At 39.7% G+C, this 19113-nt stretch overlaps 2 protein-coding genes across 2 annotated transcripts; both read left to right on the top strand.

The window, feature by feature from the left end:
• The first annotated feature begins 18 nt into the window (after positions 1 to 18).
• znf292b (zinc finger protein 292b) lies at positions 19 to 14929 on the top strand. The gene is made up of 8 exons (XM_008312626.3): positions 19 to 230; positions 2525 to 2679; positions 3115 to 3190; positions 3699 to 3834; positions 4671 to 4873; positions 4998 to 5134; positions 6877 to 7018; positions 8218 to 14929. Exons 1-8 carry the CDS (start codon positions 66 to 68, stop codon positions 14782 to 14784), a joined length of 7581 nt encoding a protein of 2526 aa, XP_008310848.1. The 5' UTR covers positions 19 to 65; the 3' UTR covers positions 14785 to 14929.
• Positions 14930 to 16791: 1862 nt separating this feature from the next.
• smim8 (small integral membrane protein 8) lies at positions 16792 to 19094 on the top strand. The gene is made up of 2 exons (XM_008312627.3): positions 16792 to 17046; positions 18204 to 19094. The coding sequence occupies exons 1-2, from the start codon at positions 16918 to 16920 to the stop codon at positions 18360 to 18362; spliced, it is 288 nt and encodes a 95-aa protein (XP_008310849.1). The 5' UTR covers positions 16792 to 16917; the 3' UTR covers positions 18363 to 19094.
• Positions 19095 to 19113: the final 19 nt, after the last annotated feature.

The raw sequence follows: 19113 nt of genomic DNA on the forward strand, positions 1-19113 counted from the left end.
ACGTAAACTCGTGACGCTATTACGTATAGCCGCTATCGTGCGACGAGTCGGGGCTGGGTCTGAAGATGGCGGACGAAGAGGCCGAGAAGGATAATGGTTCTGAAAACGTTACCAATAAAACGATTTGGGAACTCCAAAAACGTTTGCAGGAACTACATGAAGTCGCAGTGACAGACGACAGTGATTCTCGGGTTCACTCTTCTTCTGAATATTGTCAGGAGTTTTGTAGGGTGAGCTACCCCTTGTCTTAAAGCTAACATGCTACAACTAGCGCTTACAATACTGGTCGTGTTCAGTCATACAATGCCAAACTTTTTTTCCCCCAAAGCCAAGTGTTCCATGGCTATTCGTGTGTTTGTTTTATGCCTTTATAAATCGCATGTGTATTGACTACACATGACCACATAATAGATATGTGTGACGCCTGGTTTGGTTATATTTGCTACTTAGCTTGGTACTAGCATACGCTACAAAATCTACGAGAGTTTCAGTGATAGTCGCTGTTCGTTCACAAACTGAATATTGTAGCTGTTGTTCGTAAAACCGTATTGATTGACTAGCGTTTAAAAAAAATCTACAAAATGCAATAACTTCAGCATTACCTGGTAAACATTGACGTGTACCCACAATATGCTAAATGTTAGGCGTCGTGTGCTTATACAGTGTTTGTTTGCGAGTACAAGCTCGATTGTGTGGATTTTGAAGTAGCATGTGTTCATCAAGACATTGTTACGACTTTGTGTTTTCGTGCCTTGGACGTGCGTACGTGCCGGATAGAACGTAACGCACCCTTTGTAGAAAAGGTTGCAGCCAAATGCTCTTCGCCAGAACAAATGGTATCACTTAAAACAGCGGCGTTAAGTAATTAAAGTAACTTAAACAACGTCATAGGTTTGTCCAAAAAATATATAGTACTCTTTTTTTGACAGTGATTAGTATTTGTGTAGTGATTTTTTGATTAGAATTGATTTTAATGTCCGCCTTTGTGAATTATTGCACTGTTGTATCTTAACTACAGAGTACACAGCTCTATTGTTGTATTAGTTTTAAATCTTGTTTAATCCTAAAGTCACCCAAAATTGCAACAAAACACCAGGATGGACAAATGATTAATCTGATTAATCAGAGTAGCTTTGGGTTGGTTGTAATTAACAATTCATTGAAAAAAAAATAGCATTCCTAAATATAACCAAAAATTCTGTATATTGCTCCAGTAGAAACATGATTAACTGCAGTTAGATGTATGTGTTTCAGATTGGTTTTTACTTGTGACTTATCCAAGTGATAGAATTATACATATGGACGAATATGCCAAAAATATGCGAAAGTACAAGTTCAGCATTTTTTTCTAGTGTGGGTTGATTTTAAATAATACTGTGCGTCTTGATGGAGACTTGTAGAACACGTTAAGAGTTGCTTTCAAAACTTCCGTTTAAGTCCTTATTCTCATCAATATTAATTGGCATACACTGCCACGCAATCCGTTTGGCAGTGGAGTTGGTCTGCTGAGTTTGTTCAGTTGATATTTTGGTTAGTAATCTAACCTTATAAACAACTAACAACGCAGTTAGCTTTCAGATCATCGCAACTTGTCAAAGTTGATCACCACTGTGTGCACCTCCCACGAGAAACTAGACTACAGACCTATGTAGTCATTAGTTTTGTGGTGGCATATACATATATTAATTTTCTTTTTCCACTTAAATCCTATAGATGACATGTAAAAAGTGTAAGAGGAAAGTTTTTGAAAAGCTTTTTTTAAAAATTATCTTTCACTTTATTGCAGAACGAATATTTCATATATACACACCGTGTATATACTCGCGTATTAACCGATTCGCGCATCAGCCGACCCCTGAAGATCGATCCCAAAAATCGTGATTTTTTTTTTTTTTTTTACAAAAACTCGCATATAAGCTGACCACGTTTCCAAATGTTGCCACGGTAAAATGCCTTAATCCTGCTGTGTGCATCAACAAAGAATTCGAAAAATTATTGCATAAAGAATATTTCATATATACACACCGAAAGAATTCGAAAATGATCTTGGTGAACACTGTTTACGTTGAAATTGCAACGATTTCAGTAATGTTTTTTGCCAAATTCAGAATAGATGTGATTTTTTTTTTTTGCATTACTGTATATCAGTTAAAATCGTTATCAAATATCAGTTGCAGATTGAGTGGATTTAATTTATTTATTAAGTGTAATGATATTTTTGACCATACGTTCGACTTGGTGTTTATTATCAGAGATGATGCGATCGAAGGAAAATGCCCCCCTTTAACCCCCCGATTTGATCTTTATTTATTGGTGTTATAAACTCAGTTTATATGCGATATATACGGTAACTTGGCCTTAAACAGACTTTTCGCAGCAAATCAAACCATGCTTCTATTAAATATGTTTTATAGAGTTGTATTTTTTGGCAGGACTTGTAATGTTTTTTTAGTCCACTACTAAATTGCAGAAAAACAAAACGGTACGATCTGGTTTTGCTTTTTTTTTCTCTCTCTCTTTGTAGACACTTGTGGATTATGCAGGTCGTTGGAAGATAGAGGATGAGCCTTTACCGCTTGTGGAAGTGTACATTGTGGCCTTGCTGAGTTACGCGAAGGCTGCTCCATATCTGTCTCGACAATGTGAAAATGTTTCCGTTGTGATTGACAGGTTGTCGCTGTAAGTACACTTTCAAATTAAAGTGAAAATATCCCTGCAAATTATTCTTATTCTCACGGTTCATAATTTCATGTCTAGACTCTGTGCACTACTTATTTATTTCTGTTTACATTTCTCACTTCCATACTGTTTATATGTATGTATTTACCTATGGTTTATATTTAGCACAGTTTTGTTTTGCACTAGTTACTGTGTACTCCGGTTGCTAAGCTACGACGTTTCTTTGTCAGACTGTTTTTTTTGTGTTTTTTTCGTGCAATGACAACAAAGAAAGTCTAAGAAAATAAAAAATCTATCTATTATTTAATAACAGAATGATACCGTATCTTGCCGATTAGCAGTACAGCTTTCCACCTTGAAACGTATTTTATTCCTGGTTATTAAAATATGAAAAATATAAGTGCCATGCTCACAATCTGTTTTATCTTTTTGCAGGAGTTTTATGGAACTTCTGCTGTCGTTGAAGGACATTCCTGATGATTTGTGGGGAAGGTTCAAGTCATCCTTGCAGGTAAACGTCTGATTTCAAGTACTCAAGATTTTCTGAATAATCACACAATCACACTGTAGCGTAAAAAATAATTAAATCCTTTATTAGTAATCGGCTCAGTGAGTGCCGACTGCCCATGATTTGGACGCCCGTTAAAGCTCCGTAATTACAAGGGGTTAATTCTCCAACTAGAAATGCCAAGGAGTTATTACAAGCCATTGCTTGACTTCATAATTAATGTAATCTGATTGCTTAAGAAAGCGACTCATTCTCCTTATCCCGTATAGATATAATAAGTAGAGTAGGCGCTCTTCATCTTGTTGTTTGTTTTGCCCTGATCCTTGCAGTGGAAATTCTTGGTACTCTGAAGTTCTTGCAGGAAAATGTATCTAAACAATCTCTATATGTCCTCTAAAGCAACGGGATGGGAACATGAGAAAGTACTGAATTACTGTTCTGACTTTAATTGATGCTTTTGAGTTAATTAATTAATATTGTTTTTTTTCTTTTTTATTATTTTTGTGAATAGTTTGTTCACAGTACCCTACAGGAGAATGGACTCAACCAGCTGTCTCCAATAGCTACTTTGGTTCAGTACGATGGAGTTTGGAACAACAGCATCCTGCAAAGTCTTCTTTCCAATGAAAATACACAAATGCAACTTGGTGAGTATGTTATAATAAATATTTCAAGCGAGTGACAAGAGTTTTGTCATTGAGAGGATCTGAATTTCATATTATATATATACAGTGTTCCCTCTCCATATCGCGGTTCTCCTTTGCTCCCTCAGTACATCGTGCCGTACCGTGGAAGTATTGCTATATCGTGGTCTCCTTTGCTCCCTCAGTACATCGTGGCGTACCGTGGAAGTATTGCTATATCGTGGTATTTTACCCTAATTTAACGCCCTACGATGCCCCCTAAACGCCCTGATCATCTTCTCTTGGGTTTCTGTTCCGAAGCTCGAACGAAGACGCTGACACAGATGACACTTAACGGCCTTTATTTTTCTTTACAATAAAGTGCGCTCCTGCGCTGTGCCCGTATGGTCCATCTGTCTTGGTCAGTGTGCGCTCCTCTGTTTACTCTCCTTGGTCCCGGCTCCTACTACGTCATATAAGGAGAGACTGGATTACTCCAATTGCGCTCACCTCCGTAATATTTAATTTATTTAGGTATTATGTATGTCTTATATTTTCATTATACAACTCTACTGTGCATATAATTGTGTGGGAAAGGGTAATACAGTCTAATCTCGCCCCTACTTTGTGGATTTTCTTTTTTCGCAGTAGGTCTTGGGACGCAATTACCGCGATAAGAGAGGTATCACTGTATAGAGTCTATACTATATTTATATATTATTATAATATATATAATTATATATATTTATATATTCTTAAACTGTCTATCCTATAGACAGTTTATTTGTTTATTTTATTATTTATTTTATTTTTTATTTATTTTTTCCCCATTTCTCATTTATATATGTTTGGGTTCTTAGTCGAAGAGTTCCTGGAGCAGGAGGGCGTGACGCTGTCAAGGATGAGAGTCAAGCAACTCATGAAGGAGAAGCAACTGGAAAAGGCTGCACTGCTGGCCAGGGCCTGCTCTGAGTGCGCCGCCTTTGAAGGGAAGGGACCTTTCAAGCAAATGTATCTTGTGTGCCTGTGCACTACTTTGTCACAGGACAAACTCATTGAAGAGGTAAGAAGTGCCTGTAGGTTGAGGGTGTGTGTGAGAAAGAAAGAAAAAAAAAAAAGATGGAATTAAATTCTTTTACACTATAATTTCTCCAAGCAAACTCACTCTAATCGTGAACTTAAAACAGATTTCGAAGGAGGACTGTCACGATGCCTTGGAAATGATTTGCAATCTGGACTCGGAGGGTGACGAGATGGCAGCCTTCAGCTTATGTTCAGCTTTCCTGAGCCGACAACTTCTTCAAGGCGATATGTACTGTGCTTGGTAAGCTTACAGCTGTATATCAGTAAAAGAAGTGCAATGCCTATACAGTATGTTGGGTTTAATGGGTACATTTTAACATTTTGTGGTAGAAATTTCAATGACTAAAATGCATAAAATCTTCAAAAGAGAGTATAGAATATAAAAGAGTTGTGACGGATTTATTGCATTTGTTAAATACTTACATCTCGCAGTAGCAGTTAATTGAATTAGGGCTGGACAATAAGGTCCATAAATGACCTGCATATTTTTCAGTTAAATCACAGTATACGTCGTATATCTCAAAATTCATACCCTGATATAAAATAATAGGAAAACAGAAAATTAACGTTGTTCGTTTTTTAAGAGTACAGTGGTCCCTCTCCTATCGCGGTAGTTGCGTTCCTAAACCCACCGCGAAATGGGAAAAATCGTGAAGTAGAGCCAACATAGTTATTATATTAATTACGTATATGTTATCCCTTTACGAACCCTTTCCGACAGTACATGCACAGTAGAGTTGTGTAACGGCGACGCCGAGCAAAGTGAACGCGAGCGTGGCCGACAGACAAGAGGAGATGCTACGATGCGTGAGCCAATGAGCGTGAGGAACAGAAGAGCATGCTCAATTAGCCAATAGTACGCACACGTTGTTTGCATTTTTTTTAAGCCAAATGTTTTGTAGTTTATTTTCTTGCTACATTTGGTGATTAAGCCAAATGTTTTTTAGTTTATTTTCTTGCTACATTTGGTGATATATAGCGAAAAATTTCGCAAGATCAAAATGTTTTTAAAAAAATCCACGGGAAATGAGAACCACGATACAGAGAGGGAACGCTGTGAGAATCTATTGAAAGTCGTTATGTTGTGGGCGCACGCAGGTCTGTACAGGGAGTGACGCAAACGCTTGTCTGTACGAGAGAGTGCGAGTTGCAAGCGAGTACAAGTTCCATTCATAGTGAGCTGGATACATTTGTGTGTGTGTGTACAAGAATGTGAGATTATCTGGCCTAACAGAAACTCAGAAACAGGGACAGTGTGCATGCGATTGTCAAGGTCAAGAAACAGAGAACAGATAATGAGCATCATCTGCCATCATAGGCATAAACACACACAAGGTCAGGTTACAGTGTTTTTCCACTGACAACGTGAGTTTCAGTACAAGTCAAATGGTGGGGAATGGCCTGAAATATATGTTGTCATAACACTCACCCCTGCAGACGGATATATTAGCCCGTTTAGACAATAGGAGAGAAGAGCTATGGCCAGAAATATGCAAACCTTTGATGACATAAATGTATATTATACTGCTACTGGTTAAAAGAATTATTGATGTTTAAAAAGTATTTGCAAATTTCCTAACTTGCTATTCGGGTCATGCAGCAGTATCTTTAGAAACAAACTATGCATTACATGACTTTGTATTTGATATTGAGTTTTTCCACTTAAACGTGCATTTAATTGCAGAAAATATATAATAATTCTTAGTAAAAGATTAACTAATTATCATTGATCAAATGCAAAATTCAGAAGCTGGTAGCACATTCAAGCCATATGAGCCATTTAAGCCATATACAATTATTTTAATATTTGTTTTAATATAACAATGTTTTCTTAATCATATCTATATGAACCAAAACTAGTCAAACGCATTTGACGCAACAGATGCCCAGCCGTCCTCTTCATAATAAGTTACTCCTAATTCTGTTCCCACCGCACTGTTATAACGTAGCCTATTACAAGTGTCGTTATTTTTCTTAATCCAGGGAGCTGACTTTGATTTGGAGCAAGCTGTTGAAGCGGTTGGAGCCAACGGAGCAGAGTTTCCTTGACAGATGCCGCCAGATGTCCTTACTTTCAAAATCTGTGTACCACATCCTGTTCTTCATCAAAGTCGTCCAGTCAGAGGTAGCTAAACGCGCACACACACACACACTTTGCGAAAGTGCTCCATGTTTGAAAAATATTTGAATTTTAGTAATGGGGTCACAAATTTGGAACTGTATTTATTTACATTTAAATTTACAAATTTGAGACCATTACCAAAATTTGAGTGTTTAAGGCTTATATACTCTTTTTTGGGATTATCCCTATAAAATTAACATTGAAAGAAAAGGTTGTTCAAAGATGCATTTCAAGAAGTGGTAGAATAGCCTCGAAGTGATGAGTAGTTATCCAAAACATCCATGTGGTGACATGAAATCTTTTAAAAAGTTTAAAAAATGTTACAAAGTAACTTGGAGAACATTAAAAGCTAGTGATGCACCAAATCTTCGGCTGCCGAAAATGTTCAGTTTTTGGCCTTAAAAACTTTTAGCATCGAAACAACATGGCCGAAACAGGAAGTTATAATGATGCGAGCAAGTATATTTGGTATTTATTTTAGTATGTGACATTTGGTAATATTTCATAAGTGAAAATATTTACATATGTATCGTATATCAAGCCTTACTAAAACAATATCGAGATACCATTTTTAGATCACATTGTCCAGCCCTATCAACTTACAATCTGAAGTTGATCTGCCTGCTGACATGCTGACCAACAACCATGTACTGTATATCTTTAGCAATTACTTAAGTCTGTTTTATTTATTTATTTTATCAAATGCACGTTTAAAAAAAAAAAAATTACCTAAGCAATTTTTTATAGTATATTCCAAGGTCAGGTAAATTATAATGCTTAAGCTAGCGCACGTTTTAAAAAAATAAATTTACCTGAGCAATTTTTTTATAGCATATTCCAAGATCAGGTAAATTATAATGCTTAAGCTAGCTGGTTGCTAAATGCCACATGGTTTGCAGATTTAGAGTGAAGAAGGAATTACTGTCACGTGCGTTTTAAACCAACCGTATTGTAAAAAGACATGCACGTCAAGAAACAAGAAATTGGAATGAAGATTAACGGAGTGTATTTCAGTAAAAAGTAATTTTAGTTTTCTGTATATATCTACCAATACTAGCACAATTTGATAATGGTAATCTTTGTTAATGGTAATCAGATAAGGAACATGAAAAAGAAGATATATTCAGACATATTCTGTTTATGTTTTCTGTTTTCAAATCGTGTGTTCTGGTTTGACTCACTCGTTTTCTCCTCTGTTGTAGCTTGACGGGATTGGACTGCCAGCGTGTGTTGAGATGTGCATACGGGCTCTGCTGATGGAATCGGATGATTCGCAGACCAAGGCGACCATGTGTAAAACCATTTCTTGTTTGCTCCCTTCTGATCTGGAAGTCAAGCGAGCTTGTCAGCTGACCGAGTTCCTCCTGGAGCCCACAGTGGATTCATACTACGCCGTGGAGACGATTTACAATGAACCCGATCAAAAATTAGAAGAGGAGAATAGGCCCATTCCCAACTCTTTACGTTGTGAGCTTCTTTTGGCTTTTAAAAACCTGTGGCCTTTTGATCCAGAGTTTTGGGACTGGAAGACGCTCAAACGCTACTGTCTGGGATTAATGGGTGAAGAGGCTTCAATCGTGTCGTCCATTGACCACCTGAATGACAATGAGAGCCCAGAAGAAGAGGAAGAAGAAGAAGAAGAAGAAGACCTCTTCAGTACAGAAGGGTTGAATACGACTGAGCATCTAACTAGTGGCACTTATGACTTAAAGGATGTTTCGGACAAAAGAGAGAAGAACAGAGAGATGAAGAAACTCCGAGAAAAAGGATTCATATCGGCTAGGTTCAGAAACTGGCAGGCATACATGCAGTACTGTGTGCTGTGTGACAAAGAGTTTCTGGGCCACAGGATTGTCCGCCACGCGCAGACTCATGTGATTAACGGCGTTTACACCTGCCCCATATGTGCTTTGTCATTTACCTCAAAGGATACCTTACTTCCACATGTTACGTTGCACGTCAAACAATCCAGCAAGGAAAGGCTGTCAGTAATGAAAACAAAAAAGAATCTGGCCAATCTGGTTAATGTTCCTGATGCTCAGAGCAGGACTGAAAATGAAGTGAGAAAAACGAATAATAATTTCTTAGGGTCAAACGGAGGTCTGTGTCGGGAAGTTAAGGTCAGGCTGGAAAGGTGCAGCACGAAGTTGATCGAGGAAAACATTTGTCCTGTTGGAAATTGCAGAAGAAGCTTTAAGTTTTTCAGGAATCTACTTGCACACGTTAAAACCCACGGAGATGATAGGGAAGCGAAGTCTTTTCTCGAAATGCAAAGGAAAAAGGTTGTTTGTCAGTATTGCTGTCGGTATTTTCTCAGTGTCAACCATCTGAATGATCATTTACAGGTGCACTGTGGTGCAAGACCTTATATTTGTATACAGTTGAACTGCAATGCTAGTTTCTTGTCCAATACTGAGCTCCTTGCACACAGAAAAATACATTCTGAGTTTAAGGCTAAGTGCATGTTTCCTGACTGTGGCAAAATCTTTAGTGAGGCTTTCAAACTATACGATCACGAATCACATCATTATAAAACATTCACCTGTAACGTCGCGGATTGCGGACAAGTATTTAATTCCCAGCAGCAAATGGATGTACACCAATCACAGCACAAAGAAACAGCGGAAATTCAAACTCCTGAACATTCGTCATCGAAAGTGCCGTCTGAATCGTCTGAACGTGTACTCGAGCAGCTGGATGGATATAATGAGCAGGAACGTGGCATAAAAGTGGAATATGCGTCTTCTGAAGTGACATCGCAAAATGACGCTAGTACACTCGTTAAACATGCACAACAGCAACTCGACGTGCGCCAAGACCAGCAAAATGACGGCAAAATGACGGAAAAAACACCACAGGATTGTATTAACCCAACGTTAATTGAACAAATACTTTTAAGTCAAATGCAGGAAAATTACGATGACAATTGGAAGACTGAACATTTTCAAAATCCAGATAATGAAACCTTGCCAAATGCCTTTGAGAGTTTGTTAAAGCAATCCCAGGAACCTGTGGACGGCAAAATGCATTACGCAGCAGGTGATTCAAATAATTCCACTTTCGCAGACCGTCATGCGCAAAACTTGAGTGCTTCTGTGATCCAGGAGCCCAATTCCCACGTGTACTGTGGGGAAAGTTCTTTTGTTGACTTTTCAACACATCAACAAAGTCACTCCATAGCTGCGTTTGAACAAAACGTCTCACAAGGCCAACCACAATTATTCCAAAGTAATGCGAGTGCTGGATTGATAAATTACTGCCCCGACAGCAACTTCCTGTTGCAAGGAGCGATTGGACCGCCATGTAGAAACAATGCGTCAACTGCATCGCTGCACCAAAAATGCCTCGAGTCAACAATGCCTGGCCCACTTGCTTCTACTGTAACCCCTCAGCTACATCCTGTTAGCAGGCCAGAGACTTCAATGACATCCCCAACAGTTGCGGTGCCCCTTTCGGGACAAAGGGAACGATATCACTGCGCGTCCCCAGTGTGCACTAAGCACTATAGCACCTATAAGAGTGTAACCAAACACATGAGAACTACCCACCCCGATTTCTACGAGCAGTGGAAATTGAATCCTTCTAAAATAAGAATAAGTTGCACTTCAGCGCCCTGTCCATCTGACAGACGCCTCAATTCAGCTACCTCACTTCAGTATCCGCAGGACAGCAGTGTACCGCTTCATGAAGCTCAAAGGCAGAATGTCATACAATCCCCTTATAACAACATGAGCAAGAACTCAAATCATGCCAGTGGGTATTTGCAGTCGTCATCTGTTCAAAACCAGAGTACTTCACTCTTAATGGAAGATGTGATAAATCCCATTGTTCTGGCTCAGCTTGGAAGTGGTTCAAATATCAGTACTCATTCTCAAGTTCCGTGCAGTCGAAATTTGCATGCAGTTCACCAAAACAAACAAACAGATAACAGTGGCTATTACCAAGTCAGTTCTTCTCAGCAGACAAATGATGGTTCTGTTAGTGCGGTTCTTCCGGTCAATTACTCAAGTGTAATGACAGCGTCACTGCTTAGCAGACCACCTGAGTCCTTGGGCCCACCCCAAATGGAAAATAGTCTGGCGTTCCCTTTGTGCGTGGATGGTGAAAAGGAGACATCCCAAAAACTGCAAAAAACGTTTTCCACATTAACATCACAGATGGGAAGTGAATTAGTTGCAGGTTCCGTAGTACCAGAAAAGTCCTCTCCTCACTTTTCAGACCATGCAGGCCAAGTAATCAACTCAAACCGAGCTTTAAATGGATTAGTAGTTAATGACGCTCCTTTTGGACCACGGCCACAAGCCAAAAGAAGCTCAAAATCCAAATGGCCAGCTATAATTAAGGATGGCAAATTTGTTTGTCGTAGGTGTTTTAGAGAGTTCAATAGTTCTAAATCCCTTGGAGGCCACTTGTCCAAGCGTCTGACCTGTAAACCCAATAATGAGCATAATTTCATCACAGCTCAGACTGCATCAGGTTTTGGCCCTCATTCAAAGCAAACGATTTTGAGTCCTGGCCTTTTGGGTCAAGAAAGCCTGCTTAAGACGGTAAAAACTGAACCCAGTTACCTACAAAATAAGTCGAATGGAACCATTTTTAAACAAACGGCATCAGAACTCTTTTTGCAAACACCTAATCCCAGGTCTTTGTTTCCGAACACTTGTGTCCCCTTTGCCGCAAATGAGCGTCTGCCCAGTAGCTCGGTTATACAGCATACAGAATCTGTCCAGCTGGATAGGAATGGAGGGGTACAAGACAACTCGTATAATGCAGCACATTATTCCGAGTCAAACATTGATACATACACTGGATGCGATTTCCCTGAACCATCTCTGTCTCTAATCCCAATGGAAAAGTCTTCCTCTGCGGTTCTTGGCAATATTTTTACAAGCCATTTTAATCCTGGAACAGTTCACAGTAGAGGTTTCTCTGCAATGCCGACCCGTACACCTGATTTAAACCCAGAAAATCAGCCTCTGTTACCAGTTGGTCGTCTCAGTCCAGTGTCTGTAAATGAGAAGCAGGCTAAGATCCAAAGAATTACTTCTGACCAAGACGTCAAAAAAAGGCTGAGGGAGCAAATTCTGTCCGGGGACTTTCAACGTAGAAACAATTCGTGTGATCAGAGCAACGCAGATCCCATCATTAATTTCAGTGAACCTGTTTCTTTTGGTCAAATGTGCACTACTCCCGTTGCTTCTAAATATGGTCAAATGACTTCAGATGCAAAAAAGGAACTCGCAAGACATGGACAAGATATGCAAGGAAGTCCTAATGAAATTCAGCAACAGAATGCAGTTAGCTTTGAGGGTTTCCGGGAGCCATCCGCCCCAGAGAGGGATGAACATGGACCTTCAACAAGTGCTTTAATTGATCTTGACTGTGAGCCCACTCCTCTGTCTGCCATACAGCAACTGTGGATGGCAGAAATTCAGGGTGCATTTCAAAAGTTAAATTTGCTCCAGGAAATATCTGAAGATGTGGCACCAAAGAATACCACAATAACCAGCCAGTCAGTACTTGACAAGGTTAGTTCGCCTACCGTCATGCCATTTAGGTGTGAAAACGTTACCTGCCCCTTTAGCTCGTTTTCAAGTGAGTCACTTTGGAGACATCTGTCCAAGTCTCACAGCTACACACACGAAATGGTAAATGTGGTTAAGAAAAGATACGGACTCTACGCTCCCTACAAATGCCAGCATTGCGTTAAAAATTTCACCCGGAACTCCAATCTTAGAGCTCACTACCAGTCCGCTCACAAATTAACTTCTCAAGAAATTGCAGATCTGGACATGAAACGCAGGCAAACCAAAGCAACTCCGCCTGCTCACAATCCGAAGTGGCCCATTAATACCGACCAAGCACCAGTGGATTGCAATCCAGCGCTGGCAGCAACTGGTTTACAACAGGATGCAGTGTTACATAACAGCTGTTCTCAGTCACTGTTGCCAAATGCTAACACGGCTGCAACTACAGAAGCAAATGGAGGTGACAATTGTTGCACGGTTTCGAACCCCTTACAAACATCTCCAATGAACAAGCAACACCCAATTATGCTAGCGCAAACTCCGACATCTAGGCAACCTCCAGGGTCTGATGACGTCAATGCCGTAAATATAGGGACGAGCCTAGAGGCTAAGCCTAGCACAGACGCTCCCAAGAAAACGAAAGAGAGGAAGACCAACGCAGCTCCTCTTAGTCCATACAGACCCTACCGCTGCGTTCATCAAGGCTGTGTGGCAGCTTTCGCTGTCCAGCATAACCTGATACTCCATTACAGGGCTGTTCATCAAGCTGCTCTGTCATCACTGGAAGTAAACAAAGAGAAGAACCAGTGTGAGGAACTGGATGACGCACCTAAGCACGAGGAGGAGCCGGAGGTGGACACGGCTGAAATGACCGAGTTCAGGTGCCAAGTTAAAGACTGCTCCGGAGTTTTCCAAGAGGTTCAGCAACTTTTGAAACATTATCTTCATCTCCATGAATTCACCCTTGATAAGGGAGGCAGACTCTTGTCAAGCACCAAACTTGGCAAGTTTACCTGCGGCCACCAGGGATGCACCGCATCTTTCATAGGGTCCTGGACGTACATCACGCACATCAAAGAACAGCATATCGATTTAAACTTGGTCAGATCTGAACAGTTGAGCTGCTTATTCAAATGTGAAATTGAGGGCTGCGATCGTTCCTATGCAACAAAGTCAAACCTCCTGAGACATGCCATGAAAATACACAAGGAGCTGTATGAACCTGAAGTCAAAAATAAACAAAGCCCGAAAGGTTTACATTACCAAATAACAAAGATCAGTAACGGGAAAGAAAATATTGAGAGCAATAAAAAGATTCTTGAAAGTGAAAAACTCGCAAAGAGGGCAAGCCATTCGAAGCGCAATCACTGGACGCAGTATGGAAAGCCCTCGTTGAAAACTAAAGGAGAAGCGATTGCAATGTGCACCAAGACGTTTCATCTACAGTATCCCTGTATGATCAAAGGATGCGAATCTGTCATGAAGTCGGAGAGGAGCATAATGAAACATTACATGGGGCACGGACTATCTGAAAAGTACTTGGAACTTCAACGAAGCCACTTCATATTCTGCAAAAAGTTTCCAAGGCAAAAGGCACAGTCGATCAGGTATGAGGATTCCAAATCAGAAAATGCATCGGACATTTCAAACAACGAGGAGTCAGGAGACTCTGGCATGGAAGCCGGGGAATATAGGCGTTCCAAGACTGTCCTGCGGAAAAGGGCTTCCAGAGACATCCCTGCAACGTTGTTTGATAGCAAACTGTGCGTTGATGAAAGCTCCGACGGCTCCGTTGTGATAAAACGCAAACGGGGACGTCCCCGGAAACACAAGAAAATTCCCCACTCGCCTAAGATCGACCTGGCGTACAACGGGTCTGACTTCTGCCACTCTACCCTGTTTGCGGAAGAGAAGGCCGAGCAAAGTGCTCCGATGGCCTCCTTCAAACCCATGGGATTTGAAATGTCTTTCTTACAATTTCTGGAACAGTCAAGTCAATCGGAAAAGGCGAGCACAAAGAAGGCGGATCTGTCCGCGACGAGTACGCAATCCAGTCTCAAAGCAAAAGACGTTACCGTAAGATTCAGGAACCATCAGAATTTGAAATCCCTCAGTCAGGTTAAAATAAATATAGATGCTGCGTTTTCAAGTGTTTCCGACTTGATGTTGAAACAACTGCAGGGCATGCATCCCACTGTGGTGTTGGGAAGAAATTCTAGAAATCCCTTTGTTCTAATATAAGTTAAATTTAGAGACATTTTATGAATTACATGCTGCACATTGGTGCCCTACGTATGACATATTTCGAAATGATTCTACAACACCTGTACCACTGTTTTTTTTGTTTTTGTTTTTTTTTTTTTTTTTTTTTTATTTATATATATATATACAAAAATTTATTTTTTTATATATACATGAATTCATGTTATTTATGGTGCCATTGTGTTAACAGGTATATGAATACCTCGAGAGAAGTAGTCTGTGTGTAGTTTGTGATTGATAGTTGAACATTACTGTGCAATATGTAAATAACTTCAAATTACCCACTGCCTCTAGCAGTTTTGCTATTAAACTGATTTTTAACCAATGTAAACTATCGTTTGATGAATGAATGAATTACGCTCTAATGACCAAAAGTCACTTTTCAGAAGACCAATTACCAGCCGGGGTTGAATTTTAAACCTGAAAATGAAATAATAAAAAAAAAAAGATAAACTAGGCAACATATAAAAGATTGACATTTTTAGTGACCAGACGTTTAGTGACCAGTTGGTTGGACCATTGGTATGACCATAAAGATAAAATGTGAGTTTATGTAAAATAAGTGATACTAAATAATTGATATTATTGCCCTTCAAACGTTTCAATAGGTTTCTGAGAAGTGAATTAGCGGTCGGGGGAAAGGGCACATGGTCTCTTACTATCGCAATATTTGGTGGTTATGAACTGTCCAGAAAATACTCAAATAGTCTGGAAAAGGGCAACATTGTTTTTTGATTCAAATGAACTGAAACACATAGAGAAAAATGTTGTTAGTTTGATTAACAAATGGAAGACGTTTAAATTTATGATTTATTGCATGGCCATTCTTAATATTCTGCAGGTTTTGAATAAGCTTCGGGGTGAAACGATTTAGCCCATATACCACTATATTGCCAAAAGTATTCTCTCAAGTAATCCAATCGTGAAACTTCCTCGCTCCTAAATATCCCAATATATCGCTCCTGATATGTCAACTGTCAGCTGTATTATAAGAACATGGGAGTGTTTGGGGAAAGACAGCGACTCAGCCACGAGGTGGCGAAGAGGTCGCCAACTTTCTGCAGAGTCGATTGCTACAGATCTCCAAACTTCATGTGGCCTTCAGATTAGCTCAAGAATAGTGCAATGCAAAGCGTTGGATGCAGTGGTGTGAAGCGTTTTCTGGAATGACGAATCATGCTAGGTTTGGGTTTGACGGTTGCCAAGAGAACGGTACTTTTATGACTGCATTGTGTAAGGTTTGGTGGAGGGGGGGTGGTGGTTTCAGGAGCTGGGCTTGGCCCCTTAGTTCCAGTGAAAGGAACTCACTGGACATTTTGGGGGATTGGGTGAGGGGGATTAATAAAATGTTCTTGCCTTTGAATTCTAGTTAAGAGTTGACAGCTGCATTTGAAAGTTTTGAACAACAGAGAGATGTATGGCCGTTTCCACTTTACTGGGCATTGCAAACATCCAGGCCAGTGGTTCTCAAACTTTTTCTACTCTGTACCACCTGAGAAAACTCTCTGAGTACCACCATGGAACTTCATACTTCCCACTAGTTTACAAAGTATCCGCAACGTTTAATATATGAATCTCTAAAAAAACAACTTTCTCCGGTTTCAGTTGCCCAGTGTTTCCCTCCATCAGACCACATGAATGTTTAATGACATTTAAAGGAAAAAACAGAAAACACAGGAAAAGCCTATGTCATATCTGTATAAAAACTCTTTTATAAGTCTTTGAAATGTATCAACAAATTAAATAATATTTGTTGATTTTATTTGTGAATAATGTCTATCTAATGTTTATATTCTTTAATTGCCCATTCATTTGTTATTGTTTGTCTGGGTATTTTAATGCTTGTTCATTTAATGTATACTGACAATTATTTATTTGCTTTTTCTTTTAGTAGTAGTAGTAGTCTTATTATCATTATAGGTTTCCTCGTCATTTAAAAATAACGTCTGCCAAGCAGTTATCTTCCAGGCCAGTGATGGCGCTGTGACTGTTTATCTATCAATGTCCTCCGCTATCGTCCCCTTATTTCCCTTTAGTTGCCGGGGTAAAGGGAGTGAACGCTGTCTCAGTATACTGTACGTCCCCATCTAACTTCCAGGATTTTGGACAGAAATGTCGGAGAACGATGCCGCTAAAGGGCAGAAGGGAGCCCCCGAAAAGGGCTACAGAACACCCGGACTGAGAGGAGTACAAACCACAACACTCTTCCGAGCTGTAAATCCAGAACTCTTCATAAAACCTGTGGGTATATTTCTAGGTTAGGACTAAAAAAAAGGTCGTGCGGGTCATTGTGTTTACGTATTTAAGTACGAGTTGTTTACCCTAAAAGTAAATAAAAGACATTTTCCAGAGGACACACACAAGCTAGTCGTATATCACGATTTTTACGTTCCTTGTGTCATCTTGAGTTTTCGATGTGCTGCAGGTTATTTTGAAGTCCTCGAAATCTTTTATTTGTTCCTTGTATTTTGAAGTCCTCGAAATCTTTTATTCTAAGTTGTGGACCAAACAGGATCAGGAAAACGTTTTGGTTTTTTTTAACAGCGATGACAATGATTTAAACAGAAAACCCCAAAATTGGGACAACTCACAATTTATCAGACAACAGAAGTTTTTCCAAAGTAAAAAATTTCATTCAAAAATACTCAAATGTTAAAACAAGGATCTAATTTATATATATTATGGTATATATTAGCCAAGTTTTGGCAAAACATGCTGGTTACCATAAGTCACCCTCATCCAACATTTTTCTTATTGAAGTAGGAATTAGACAAAGAGTGTCCAACATACAGCTTGCGGGCCACACTAGACCCGCTTGGGTAATCGATCCGGTCCGGTTGATGAATTTTGAAAATATAAAAAAAATACACAAACACTTCATGTTCATATACTGGCAGGATTTGTAATATTAGCGGTGCATGCGCTAGGTTAAAGCACATACATTTTGTTGGCTTGTTGTTGTTGTCCCAGGGAAAAAGGATGTACATTAAAAAGGAACTCAAAAAGCTACAGATGAAGAGACATAATAAGAAACAAATACTACATGTGTTTTATTTCAAATTTTTGGTTGTTCTAGATTCAATTTTAACGCAAAGCTAAAGTTTAAAGATTCAACATTACAGATCTGGAAAGAAGGGGGAAAACATGCATAACTGCCGTCAAATTTGTAAGAAACATCTTCGTCCCAGTTTTTAATTTTGCCCCACTGTGTGTTTGAGTTCGACACTAAAAATGACGTAACATGCTAGGTTGTCTTCGTACGCCCATTTACTTGTGTTTAGCTTTGTTGCTTTGCTAATTTTTCGAAATGTGACAGCACTATGCTTATGTTAGAAAATGTAAAAGAATAAGATACACCTATAATCACGACTATAACATTGAATGGCGATGTTTTACAGAATAAACCGGTGATGATCTTTGGGCTGGTGACGATCACGTTGTGTGTAGGCTACCTGGGCTATCTGCATGCGGTCAAGGAGAACGGTGAGCAGCTGTATGAAGCTATCGACAGTGAAGGAGAGAGGTACACGAGACGGAAGAGCTCCAAGTGGGACTAATTATCTGTATTGCCGCCCCCCCCCCGAACCCCCCTCCTTGAGGACAGAAATGTTTTCACACACCCCCTCACACAGTGTACAAACCACTGTATGTGCTGCTGCCACCTAGTGACTGGAGGCTTGTTATCGTTCAAGGATTACGGCAGTGGTACACTTCACTTGTCCAGCGTCCCATATGCAATTGGAAGCCCCCCCCCCACCCCCCCCCAAGAGGGGCCCGGCCCACTATTTGAGAAGTACTGGACTAAAGCAGTCTACGCCCTGGGATGCTGTCCACATTTTTTTCAGATTAGCGTATAAATAAAAAGGATTTTTTGTTTGTTCATTCACATAAATTCCCATCATTGACGTTTATTGACATGTGAGAACTGCATGGTGAAAGTTGAAAAAAAAAAATTTTCTAATGAGATGGTAGAGTTGTAAAATAAAATGAAAAGACCTACAAACCCACATTACAAACTCCAGTTCTAGTAATTCTACATATACTGTATGTTTATTGTTTGACAATTACGTTTTTTTTTTCCTAGTGTTTATTCGCATGGACAACTGCTATAAATCATTGTTTCCCAAAGACTGGGTCGTGACCCTCAGGTGGTCGTCTCGCATCGTGTTTCCCAGGAGTTTACGAATAATGTCTTCTGACTTGGATCGCGAACGTTTGTGAATATTTAAAATATGGTTCCCCAGAAAAAAAGTTTGGGAAACACTGCTATAAATGACGGTTGTAATTAACACATCAGGAAAACAGATG

This window comes from Cynoglossus semilaevis, chromosome 7 (genome assembly GCF_000523025.1).
Source record: "Cynoglossus semilaevis isolate Cse_v1.0 chromosome 7, Cse_v1.0, whole genome shotgun sequence".
NCBI lineage: Eukaryota > Metazoa > Chordata > Actinopteri > Pleuronectiformes > Cynoglossidae > Cynoglossus > Cynoglossus semilaevis.